Genomic DNA, 13,871 nt, shown 5'->3' on the forward strand with positions numbered 1-13,871 from the left:
AGAGTTTGGGGGTCGTCTCACAAACTGTCTGCGGCCCTCTTGGACCCAAAAAGAACAATTTTACTCTCATCAGTCCACAAAATATTCCTATATTTCTTTTTAGGCCAGTTGATGTGTTCTTTGGCAAATTGTAACCTCTTCTGCACATGTCTTTTATTTAACAGAGGGACTTTGCGTGGGATTCTTGCAAAATAAATTAGCTTCACACTAGGGTCTTTTAACTGTCACAGCACTTACAGGTAACTCCAGACTGTCTTTGATCATCCTGAGCTGATCAATGGGTGAGCCTTTGCCATTCTGGTTATTCTTCTATCCATTTTGAGGTTGTTTTCCATTTTCTTCCACGCATCTCTGGTTTTTTGTCCATTTTAAAGCATTGGCGATCATTGTAGATGAACAGCCTATAATTTTTTGCACTGCATATAAGTTTTTCCCCTCTCCAATCAACTTTTTAATCAAACTACGCTGTTCTTCTGCAATTGTCTTGAATGTCCCATTTTCCTCAGGCTTTCAAAGAGGAAAAGCATGTTCAACCAGGTGCTGGCTTCATCCTTACATAGGGGACACTGATTCACACCTGTTTGTTCCACAAAAATTGACAAACTCACTTAATAATGCCACACTACGTTATGTGAACACCCCCTTTTCTACTTTTTTTTTACTAATAGCCAATTTCATAGCCTTAAGAGTGTGCATATCATGAATGCTTGGTCTGTTGGATTTGTGAGAAGTCTACCTGGGTACCTTGCTTTCCATGTTAAAATAAGAAATATACTCAAAACGGGATTAATCTTTTTTAGTCACATAGCACTACTATTATTCTGAACACTACTGTATATACGAGGGCTGTCAATAAAGTTGCGGTCCTTTTTATTTTTTTCAAAAGCTATATGGATTTCATTCATATGTTTTTACGTCAGACATGCTTGAACCCTCGTGCGCATGCGTGAGTTTTTCCACGCCTGTCGGTGACGTCATTCGCCTGTGAGCACGCCTTGTGGGAGGAGTCGTCCAGCCCCTCGTCGGAGTTCCTTTGTCTGAGAAGTTGCTGAGAGACTGGCGCGTTGTTTGATCAAAATTTTTTCTAAACCTGTGAGACACATCGAAGTGGACACGGTTCGAAAAATTAAGCTGGTTTTCAGTGAAAATTTTAACAGCTGATGAGAGATTTTGAGGTGATTCTGTCGCTTTAAGGACTTTTCACGGTGCGAGACGTCGTGCAGCGCTCTCAGGCGGCGTCATCAGCCTGTTCAAGCTGAAAAACTCCACATTTCAGGCTCTATTGATCCAGGACGTCGTGAGAGAACAGAGAAGTTTCAGAAGAAGTCGGTTTCAGCATTTTATCCGGATATCCACTGTTTAAAGGAATTTTTTTAATGAAAGACGTGCGGACGGGTCCGCGCGTCGGGACGCAGCCGCCGCGACGCTCCGCCACAGGAAAAACACCTCTGTTGAAGCTTAAGGACAAGTTGGACATGTCCTGCCTGTTAAACAATTTCTCATATACTCACTCCACTGAAAGCCATCAAAGCCGCCTGGATTTTACAAATGGTATCAACACGGAGGTTTTTTTCCTGTGCCGCCGCACCCCGACGCGCGGGCTCCGTCCGCACGTCTTTCATTAAAAAAAATCTCCTTTAACAGTGGAATATCCGGATAAAATGCTGAAACCGACTTCTTCTGAAACTTCTCTGTTCTCTCACGACGTCCTGGATCAATAGAGCCTGAAATGTGGAGGTTTCAGCTTGAACAGGCTGATGACGCCGCCTGAGAGCGTCTGCACGACGTCTCGCACCGTGAAAAGTCCTTAAAGCGACACAATCACCTCAAAATCTCTCATCAGCTGTTAAAATTTTCACTGAAAACCAGCTTAATTTTTCGAACCGTGTCCACTTCGATGTGTCTCACAGGTTTAGAAAACTTTTGATCAACAACGCGCCAGTCTCTCAGCAACTTCTCAGACAAGGAATTCCGACGAGGGGCTGGACGACTCCTCCCACAAGGAGTACTCACAGGCGAATGACGTCACCGACAGGCGTGGAAAAACTCACGCATGCGCACGAGGGTTCAAGCATGTCTGACGTAAAAACATATGAATGAAATCCATATAGTTTTTGAAAAATAAAAGGACCATTACTTTATTGACAGCCCTCGTATTTATCCAAACAATTCTTGGCATGTGTGCTTGCAGGTTTTCTGGTGCTTTTTTATTGGTTTATTGATAGTTGTTTTTATGATAATGTGTGGAGTAAGATTTTTCCTCCTGTACCAAGGATGTTGTTTTCAGTTATGGTTAGTTTTGTTTGTCAGCTTATTAGCAGGATTGCTATCTGATCTCCACGAAACATCAAGAGGATGCAACTATTGCACATCCAGATGTGGTATTTTGAAGGTTTTTTAAGTCCTCAATCACATTTGTGGAATATATTACATGATGTAATTTTCAGACTCTTCTTGGGAGTATTTATTAGCTGGTGCCAAAGTTTTGTGGATATGAAAAGTATTTTTTTCATTCCATTACTAAATCACTTTCCACATCACACTCCATTTATTATAGAATAATGTAGCTTATGCTGGATCACCTTCCATTTCCATTCATATATCTTCTGTCACACTGAACATGCATGTAATAAAAGTGGTTTATTGATTTGTCTTTGTAGGGTGACCGACAAAGTGAGAAACCACAGGTAAGCTTTTTTTTTTTTTTTTTTTTTATTACAATCATGTAAAATGCACAGAACTCCTCCCAAAGCTGCTCTGGTCAAATATATTTACTTATCTGAATGTATGATATTTCTCTCATACCATACCCCCCACCCCCTTTATTCTATAGGAAGAAATGTGACTAATTCAGAAGTGTCCAGGTGAGACATAAGGATGTACTGCGAATGCAAGTCTTGTTGGCTCTATCTATCTATCTATCTGTATATATATATATATATATATATATATATAAAAACACCCTGCGATTTTGCAAGTTCTCCCACTTAGAAATCATGGAGGGGTCTGAAATTTTCATCTTAGGTGCATGTCCACTGTGACAGACATAATCTAAAAAAAATCCGGAAATCACAATGTATGATTTTTTTTTTAAATAATTTATTTGTATGTTACTGCTGCAAATAAGTATTTGAACACCTGTGAAAATCAGTGTTAATATTTGGTACAGTAGCCTTTGTTTGCAATTACAGAGGTCAAACATTTCCTGTAGTTTTTCACCAGGTTTGCGCACAATGCAGCAGGGATTTTGGTCCACTCCTCCATACAGATCTTCTCTAGATCTTTCAGGTTTGGTGTTTCAGCTCCCTCCAAAGATTTTCTATTGAGTTCAGGTCTGGAGACTGGCCAGGCCACTCCAGGACCTTGAAATGCTTCTTATGGAGCCCCTCCTTAGTTGCCCTGGCTGTGTGTTTGGGGTCATTGTTATGCTGGAAGACCCAGCCATGACCCATCTTCAATGCTCTTACTGAGGGAAGGAGGTTGTTTGCCAAAATCTCGCAATACATGATCCCATCCAGCCTTTCTTCAATACCGTGCAGTCATCCTGTCCCCTTTGCAGAAGAGCACTCCCAGAGTATGATGTTTCCACCCCCATGCTTCACGGTTGAGATAGTTTTCTTGGGGTTGTTCTCATCCTCTAAACATGTTAAGTGGAGTTGATTCCAAAAGCCCTATTCTGGTCTCATCTGACCACATGACCTTCTCCCATGCCTCCTCTGGATCAGTCAGATGGTCACTAGTGAACTTCAAACGGGCCTGGACATGTGCTGGCTTGAGCAGGGGGACCTTGCTGCCCTGCAGGATTTTAAACCATGACAGCATCATGTGTTACTAATGTAATCTTTGTGACTATGGTCCCAGCTCTCTTCAGGTCATTGACCAGGTCCTCCTGTGTAGTTCTGAGCTTTCTCAGAATCATCCTTACCCCACAAAGTGAGATCTTGCATGGAATCCCAGAACGAGGGAGATTGACAGTCATCTTGTGTTATTTCCACTTTCTAATAAATAATCATAACAGTTGTTTTCTTCTACCAAGCTGCTTGCCTGTTGTCCTGTAGTCCATCCCAGCCTTGTGCAGGTCTACAGTTTTGTCCCTGGTGTCCTTAGACAGCTCTTTGGTCTTGGCTATGGTGGACAGGTTGGAGTGTGATTGATTGAGTGTGTGAACAGGTGTCTTTTATACAGGTAACAAGTTCAAACAGGTGCAATTAATACAGGTAAAGAGTGCAGAATAAGAGGGCTCCTTAAAGATAAATTAACAGGTCTGTGTGGGGCAGAATTCTTGCTGGTTGTTGGGGATCAAATACTTATTTGCAGCATTAACATACAAATAAATTATTAAAAAAAAAGCATACATTGTGATTTCCGGATTTTTTTTTGTTTTTGTTTGTTTTTTTAGATTAGGTCTCTCACAGTGGACATGCACCTAAGATGAAAATTTCAGACCCGTCCATGATTTCTAAGTGGGAGAACTTGCAAAATCACAGGGTATTCAAATACTTATTTTCCTCACTGTGTATATATATATATATATATATATATATATACACATACACACACACACACAGTGGGGTAAAAAGTATTTAGTCAGTCCCTGATTGTGCAAGTTCTACTTAGAAAGATGAACGAGGTCTGTAATTTTCATCATAGGTACACTTCAACTATGAGAGACAAAATGAGAAAACAAAATCCAGGAAATCACATTGTCTGATTTTTTTTTTTTTACAAATGTATTTGTAAATTATGGTGGAAAATAAGTATTTGGTCAATAACAAAAGTTCAACTCAATACTTTGTACAACCCCTGGCAATAATTATGGAATCACCGGCCTCGGAGGATGTTCATTCAGTTTAATTTTGTAGAAAAAAGCAGATCACAGACATGACACAAAACTAAAGTCATTTCAAATGGCAACTTTCTGGCTTTAAGAAACATTATAAGAAATCAGGAAAAATAATTGTGGCAGAAAGTTGCCATTTGAAATGACTTTAGTTTTGTGTCATGTCTGTTATCTGCTTTTTTTTCTACAAAATTAAACAACTGAATGAACATCCTCCGAGGCCGGAGTCATTGTTGGCAATGACAGAGGTCAAACGTTTCCTGTAAGTCTTCACCAGGTTTGCACACACTGTAGCTGGTATTTTGGCCCATTCCTCCATGCAGATCTTCTCTAGAGCAGTGATGTTTTGGGACTGTCGCTGGGCAACACAGACTTTCAACTCCATCAACAAATTTTTTATGGGGTTGAGGTCTGGAGACTGGCTAGGCCACTCCAGGACCTTGAAATGCTTTTTATGGAGCCACTCCTTCCTTGCCCGAGCGGTGTGTTTAGGATCATTGTCATGCTGGAAGACCCAGCCACGTTGCATCTTCAATGCTCTCACTGATGGAAGGAGGTTTTGGCTTAAAATCTCATGATACATGGCCCCATTCATTCTTCCCATAACACATATCAGTCATCCTGTCCCCATTGCAGAAAAACAGCCGGAAAGCATGATGTTTCCACCCCTATGCTTCACAGTAGGTATGGTGTTCTCGGGATGCAACTCAGCATTCTTCCTCCAAACAAGACGAGTTGAGTTTTTACCAAAATGCTCTATTTTGGTTTCATCTGATCACATGATATTCTCCCCATCCTCTTCTGGATCATCCACATGCTCTCTGGCAAACTTCAGACAGGCCTGGACATGTACTGGCTTAAGCAGGGGGACACGCCTGGCACTGCAGGATTTGAGTCCCTCTCTGCGTAGTGTGTTGCCTTTGTTACTTTGGTCCCAGCTCTCTGCAGGTCATTCATCAGGTCCCTCCGTGTAGTTCTGGGATTTTTGCTTACCATTCTCATGATCATTTTGACCCCACAGGATGACATCTTGTGTGGAGCCTCAGATTGAGGGAGATTATCGATGGTCTTGTATGTCTTCCATTTTCTTACAATTGCTCCCACAGTTGATTTATTCACACCAACTTGCTTGACTATTGTAGATTCACTCTTCCCAGCCTGGTGCACATCTACAGTTTTCTTCCTGTTGTCCTTCGACAGCTCTTTGGTCTTGGCTATGGTTGAGTTTGGAATCTGACTGAGGCTGTGGATAGGTGTCTTTTATACAGATAAGTTCAAACAGATGCCAGTAATACAGGTAACAGGTGAAGGACAGAAGAGCTTCTTAAAGAAGAAGTTACAGGTCTGTGAGAGCCACAAATCTTGCTTGTTTGTGGGTGACCAAATACTTATTTTCCACCATAATTTACAAATAAATTCTTTAAAATCCTACAGTGTGATTTCCTGGATTTTTTTTTCTTATTTTATCTCTCATAGTTGAAGCATACCTATGTTGAAAATTACAGACCTCTCTCATCTTTCTAAGTAGGAGAACTTGCACAATGAGGGACTCACTAAATACTTTTTTTTTCCCCGTGTGTGTGTGTGTGTGTGTATATATATATATATATATATATACACACACACACACATTATGAGTGCATCTGGAAAATATTCAGTGTTTCACTCTTTCCACATTTTTTATGTTACAGCCTTATTCCAAAATGGATTTTTTAGATTTTTGCAAATTTATTACAAATTAAAAAAAAAACAAAAAAACACATGTTGGTAAGTATTCACAGCCTTTGCCATAAAGTTCAAAATTGAGCTCCTGTTTCCACTGTTGATCTTTGAGAGCTTAACTGGAGGCACACACCTGTCTGCATATATAGTCCCACAGTTGACAGTGCATGTCAGAGCACATACCAAGCATGAAGTCACAGGAATTGTCTGTAGACCTCCAACACAGGATTATCTGAAGGCACAAATCTGGTGAAGGGTATAGTAACATTTGAAGGTTCCAACTGGCCTCCATCATCCACAAATGGAAGAAGTTCGGATCCACCAGGACTCTTCCTAGAGCTGGCCACCCGTCACTCAGTAATCGAGGTGAAGGGCCTCAGTCAGTAATGTGACCAAGAACCCGATGGTCACTTTGTCAGAGCTCCAGCATTCCTCTGTAGAGAGAGGAGAACCTTCCAGGAGGAAAACCATCTCTGCAGCATTCCATCAGTCAGGCCTGTATGGTAGAGTGGGCAGGCGGAAGCCACTCCTTAGTAAAAGGCACATGGCAACTCACCTGGAGTTTGTCAAATGGCACCTGAAGAACTCTCGGATCGTGAGAAACAAAATTCTTTGGTCTGATGAGACCAAAATCAAAGAATTTTGTCAAAGTTCTGAGTAAATAAATTGGCATTTAAAAGGAAATGCATGTGTTAATGGCTAAACTGGGTATTCATTTGTATACAATAATTATATTCCTAAGGTGGTGTTGTGTGAATTGTCAAGTAGCGATATTAACTCCTTTTTTGAGAGCCCAAATCAAATCAATTTTATTTATATAGCACCAAATCACAACAAACAGTTGCCCCAAGGCGCTTTATATTGTAAGGCAAGGCCATACAATAATTACGGAAAAACCCCAACGGTCAAAACGACCCCCTGTGAGCAAGCACTTGGCGACAGTGGGAAGGGAAAAACTCCCTTTTAACAGGAAGAAACCTCCAGCAGAATCAGGCTCAGCCTACAATTCAACATTTTCTTATGTTCTCAATAAACAGATGTAGTTATTAAACTCTGTGGCGTGAATGCTACGTGTCATGTTTGGAGGAAACCAGGCACCATGTGGCAGCTTCATGCTGTGGGGATGTATTTCAGCAGCAGGAACTGGGAGACTAATCAGGATTGAGGGAAGATGAATGCAGCAATGTACAGAGACGTCCTGGATGAAAACCTGGTCCAGAGTGCTCTGGACCTCAGACTGGGGTAACTGTTCATCTTTCAGCTGGACAATGACCCTAAGCACACAGCCAAGATATCAAAGGAGTGGCTTCAGGACAACTCTGTGAATGTCCTTGAGTGGCCCAGCTAGAGCCCAGACCTGAATCTGATTGAACATCTCTGTAGAGATCTGAAAATGGCTATGCACCGGCGCTCCCAATCCAACCTGATGAAGCTTGAGAGGTGCTGCAAAGAGGAATGGGAAAAACTGCCCAAAGCTACAGTGTGTGTAAACGTTTGGGCACCCCGATGATTTCCATGATTTTCCTTTATAAATCATTGGTTGTTTGGATCAGCAATTTCAGTTAAATATATCATATAGCAGACAAACAGTGATATTTGAGAAGTGAAATGAAAGTTTATAGTTTTTATGCATACCTGGGCCTGCCACTTTGGGCCTTAACTAATACTGTGCCTGTGGTCTTCCATTTCCTCACTGTGTTCCTCACAGTGGAAACTCACAGCTGAAATCTCTGAGATAGATTTTGTATCCTTCCCCTAAACCATGATGTGGAACAGTCTTTGTTTTCAGGTCATTTGAGAGGTGTTTAGAGGCTCCCATGTTGCCACTCATTAGAAGAGATGCAAAGAGGGAAACATTTGCAGATGGCCACCTTAAATACCCTTTCTCATGATTGGATTCACCTGTGAGGAGGTCAAGGGTCAGTGAGCTTACAAAACCAGTTTTGTGTTCCAATAGTTAGTGCTAAATGTATTCAAATCAATAAAATGACAAGGGTGCCCAGATTTATGGACCTGCCTAATTTTGTTAAAAAAATTATTGTACACTTTTTGTAAATACTAGACATTCCACTTCTCAGATATCAGTGTGTTCGTCTGTTATATGATATATTTAACTGAAATTTCTGATCCAGACAACCAATGATTTATAAAGGAAAATCATGAAGATTGTCAGGGGTGCCCAAACTTTTGCAAACAACTGTAGGTGCGCTAAGCTTGTGGCATTTTTTTTTTTTTTCCATTCCCTTTTTTTATTGAAAAGGATGCATTCATTACAATCTGTTTAAACATACCAGATGAGTCCTTTTCTTGTTTTTACATTTTTGAGTAAATGAACAAAACAACATTGTGGCTTTAACTGAGTATTGCAGGTACCTTTTTAAACATATACAGAAAGAACTATATCCAGTCATCTTATTACAGTTTCCGGTGATTGATACAGAGTTTCAATACCACCAGGATTCAAACATTATATAAAATCACTTCTATACGGGGATATTAACCTGATCCATCCCCTCCAAATATTATAAAATTTTTCTTTCTGGGTTCTTAAGGAAAATGACAATTTTTCCTATTTAAATATTTCTAAAACAGTATTAAACCAGTCTTCTAATGTTGGGGGGGGGGGGGGGTGGTTGGATTTAACCATTTTCTTGTAATTGATTTTTTTTCTTTTTTTTTTTTCTTTTTTTTTTTTTTTTACTGGCTGCTAGAAGAGCCTGGAGCAGCCTCACATCCCCTCCTTCAACAGATGCAATCAAACCAAGATATAGGCTTATAAAATCATTATTAATTTGAACGTTGAAGACATCTTTCAAAGCCTTATGGATTCCAGACCAGTACTGATTTAAAACCGGGCAAGACCAAAACACATGGAAATGGTCTGCCTCTAGAGAGCCACATTTTCTCCAACATTCTGCATTTAAATTTTTATATTTACTCTGCAGGGGTGTTCTAAAAAATCTTATTATATTTTTCCAGAAGTGCTCTCTCCAGGATAGTGAACTAGTGGAGCACCACTGGAAACTATAAATTTTCTCCCAGTTCTCATTAGATATAGCCACTCCCGCTTCCATTTCCCATTTTTTCTTAATGTGAAGAGTATTGTCATTTTTAGCATTTAGGAGCACAGTATATAACTTGGAGATAGCTTTTTTCAGGGAGCCCTTGTACGACGCTTTAATAATTTTATAGAAATCATAATCTTCTGGTGTAAGTTTTGCAATGTTGCATTGATTGTTAAAAAGTCTCGCATCTGTAGGAATCTGAAGAAATCATTCCGCCACAAACCATTGTTTGTAGTGACTGAAAGCTGCGGAGTATTTCCTTGTGTGTAAAAGAATGAAAAGTTGTTAGTCCGTTTTTTGTCCATAATTTAAATCGTCCATCATTTAAGTTAGGTTTGAAATCCGTGTCATATGCACACCATCTGAAGATTTTTAGCATATTTTCCAATTTACCTCCTTTGACTACTTTGTACCATATTTTCACTAGTAACCAAGATTTTGCTTGGTTACTAGTGTGCTTGGAGTCATTGTCTTGTTGAAACATCCATTTCAAGGACATGTCCTCTTCAGCATAAGGCAACATGACCTCTTCAAGTATTTTGACATATCCAAACTGATCCATGATACCTGGTATGCGATATATAGGCCCAACACCATAGTAGGAGAAACATGCCCATATCTTGATGCTTGCACCACCATGCTTCACTGTCTTCACTGTGGCTTGAATTCAGAGTTTGGGGGTCGTCTCACAAACTGTCTGCGGCCCTTGGACCCAAAAAGAACAATTTCTCTCATCAGTCCACAAAATATTCCTCCATTTCTCTTTAGGCCAGTTGATGTGTTCTTTGGCAAATTGTAACCTCTTCTGCACGTCTTTTATTTAACAGAGGGACTTTGCGGGGGATTCTTGCAAATAAATTAGCTTCACACAGGCGTCTTCTAACTGTCACAGCACTTACAGGTAACTCCAGACTGTATTTGATTATCCTGGAGCTGATCAATGGGTGAGCCTTTGTCATTCTGGTTATTCTTCTATCCATTTTGATGGTTGTTTTCCGTTTTCTTTCACGCGTCTGTTTTTTTTTTTTTTTCCATTTTAAAGCATTGGAGATCATTGTAGTTGAACAGCCTATAATTTTTTCCACCTGCGTATAAGTTTTCCCCTCTCCAATCAACTTTTAATCAAACTACGCTGTTCTTCTGAACAATGTCTTGAACGTCCCATTTTCCTCAGGCTTTCAAAGAGAAAAGCATGTTCAACAGGTGCTGGCTTCATCCTTACATAGGGGACACCTGATTCACACCTGTTTGTTCCACAAAATTGACGAACTCACTGACTGAATGCCACACTACTATTATTGTGAACACCCCCTTTTCTACTTTTTTTTTACTAATAGCCCAATTTCATAGCCTTAAGAGTGTGCAAATCATGAATGCTTGGTCTTGTTGGATTTGTGAGAATCTACTGAATCCACTGGTACCTTGTTTCCCATGTAACAATAAGAAATATACTCAACCTGGATTAAACTTTTTAGTCACATAGCACTACTATTATTCTGAACACTACTGTACCTACGATAAAAAATACAGACTTCTCCATCCTTTGTAGGTGGGAAAACTACAACAGTAGATCAAATACTTATTGGCCTCACTGTATCATATCATTTTTCTCTTTTTTTCTTTTTTTTTAATAAACTTGCAAAAAAAAATTAAAAATGTCTTTCCTGTGTTTATGGGGGTGTTGTGAGTAGAATTTTGAGGGGGAAAAATGAATTTACTCCATTTTGGAATAAGGCTGTAACATAACAAAATGTGGAAAAAGTGAATCGCTGTGAATCCTTTCCAAATGTACTGTACATATACACATATTGCATGTGTACTAAGTGTTTTGTGTGTGTGTATGTTTTCTTCCTCAGCTTCTCTTGGATCATGTGGATGCTACCTGCCATTGGTGTCATTATTGCTGGTATAATGTACCGATACTATACATTTGAACACAAGTCCTTTTGAGTGCTGGTATACAATTTTTATCATTCATTTCTTCTGTAGGCCTTGAAATGTTTGATTAAATTGTTGTCCCACTTAACAAATGCACAATAGGGTTGGCTGCATCCTTTTCAACAGAAATACAAGCAGTCTGATAAAGTACCTTTGACCTTTTTACCTTGTCAGTGACCTCATTCAGTAGACAGTTGGATATTGTCTTTTTGCTTTTCACTATGCCAATTTCTTATTCTGCCATTTAATATGCATTTATATTCTGTGTTTGTTCTCTTAAGTTTGTGTGCACTCAGAGAAAGTAACGGCGATGATTATGTAGCTGTTACGCTGATTTATGACTTCCATTGCATTTTTTTGTTGCTTTAGTTGATGCATGAGACCTTCTTCTTTGGACACTTTAAAGCAGTAATTCATATTTGTTCTGGTGTCAGTGAATGCTCAGTTGCATTTATGTTCTAGTTGAAAATGCAAAATTTGTTAATCATGTACTCTGTGGCCAGAAAAACTGACACGTTTTTACCATACCATTAAACTATCATTCAGTAAGTATGACAGAAATTAAAATGTTCACTTTTCTTCAGTCTTGTCTTTTTATATGTGAAGCAATATTAGGATACATTTTGAAACTAATTGCTGGATGAGATGTACTGAATAGATATTATTTAAAGTGGATTTAAAATTTCATGCAATTTATTTAGTTACAAATGCATTGGAGCACAGTGTATATAAAACCTGTTGAACTAAAACAATCTGCCATCAGAAACATGGACTCCAATCTCCAAATGACCATGCAGCTCAATCAGAACCTCTTTTGGCATAGTATCAATGATGAAAACAAATTATTAATTTTGGTTTGAGTAAGTGTTGGTTACAGGACACTCTGAATTATACTTGGAACAGATGTAACTGTTTTGCTGGTCACTGAGTATTTAAATACAGTGTCATGTCTTTCTACATATTTATTTTGGAATAATTGTCATTTTTGGTATAATTCGTGGGGTTTTCTTTCTTTAGTCCTCTTTCAAATTTGTGAATATTAAAGTGCATCAACAAAGCAAAGTTGGTAGACTGAATAAAGCAATTGTAACTGCATGAAGTTGATCATTTTCATGAATACCCTTGAAAGATAATCTATTTCAAATGTCACTGCCATTATACAACATGTTTTCACAATTTTGTTTCATTGTAATGCATTTTAATGTTATAATTTAAATGACTGTTACTACCAGCTGTTACAGGAGGCTTTGAATGTCAAATAAAATTGGTCAGTTGTGGGTATCATTTTATGAATTGGAAGAAATATTAGATTAAGTACAGTACCATTGCTTACATTCACTAGGAAAAAAAACATTTGGTGAGAAAGACCACATTTTTAATTACTTTACCACTGTCCAAACGCCTCGTAAGACTTGAGTGCTTAAGTTTCAACATAACATATTGCAGTTTGCACATGTGACAAAAATGTTACACAACTGATGTCAACATAAATTGTCATAAGTAGCTCTTAGACCATAAAGATTTGCAGACTCTTTGTATTTCATCTGTCAAGGTTCTGTGCAAATACACTGGCATTTAAAAGGAAATGCATGCCTTATAGGTAAACTTGAAATTCATTTGTATACAATAATTATATTCCTAAGGTGGTGGTGTAAGTGTGAATTGTCAAGTAGCAATCTTGACTCCTTTTTTGAGAGCTTACAGTTCTTATGTTCTCAATAAACAGATGTAGTTATTGAAAATTACAAATGCTTCCAAAGTTTATGCACTTTTGAATTGCAGTGATTATACTGTGTAGCTTTTGGTTTCTAGTGGTGGTGATAGGGGGGATCTTGCCAACAGTTTGACTTTCTCCATATAGTATGATACTGCCTTACAATTACTGTGTGCTAATATATGTTAAAATATCCAGTGCAACAGTGAAAATATGCCTACAGTTTGGAAGCCATGTGATGCACTGGGATTTTTTTAATAATAATACACTATACTATAACTGCTCAGTATCTGTATATTAGAAGCATTTTCTTTAAGGGCGGCATTATCATTTAGCCTATAAATAGAGTATCGGTTTGAATCAAAATATGACATGGTAAGTCAAGATTTAAATTTTAAACATTTAAATTAGACAACTATAGTGTGGCTAACATATACAATGTAAAAGATCACAGCCAGCCTCTTCTGTTCTCCACTTACACATTCATCACCATGTCATTAGATGATGTAGTCTGTAACAGGAGTGGTCCATATGATTGATTATTCTGGTCATACACTTGTATTCTCTGTGGTGTGCTGCTAGTTTTTAAATA

At 38.7% G+C, this 13,871-nt stretch overlaps 1 protein-coding gene across 2 annotated transcripts in view; it reads left to right on the top strand.

The window, feature by feature from the left end:
* LOC117527931 (cytochrome b5) overlaps positions 1-13,151 on the top strand; it is a 31,964-nt gene extending 18,813 nt beyond the window's left edge. The window contains exons 3-5 of one of the 2 annotated variants that reach the window (XM_034190450.1): positions 2,661-2,687; positions 2,834-2,867; positions 11,487-13,151. In XM_034190450.1, coding sequence (XP_034046341.1) covers positions 2,661-2,687; positions 2,834-2,845 — 39 coding nt within the window. In that variant the 3' untranslated portion in view covers positions 2,846-2,867; positions 11,487-13,151. Of the gene's footprint in view, positions 1-2,660; positions 2,688-2,833; positions 2,868-11,483 lie in introns of both variants that reach the window. The other variant, XM_034190441.1, reaches the window with a different exon arrangement.
* The last annotated feature ends 720 nt before the right edge of the window (positions 13,152-13,871 follow it).

This window comes from Thalassophryne amazonica, chromosome 2 (assembly GCF_902500255.1).
Source record: "Thalassophryne amazonica chromosome 2, fThaAma1.1, whole genome shotgun sequence".
Taxonomy (NCBI): Eukaryota; Metazoa; Chordata; class Actinopteri; order Batrachoidiformes; family Batrachoididae; genus Thalassophryne; species Thalassophryne amazonica.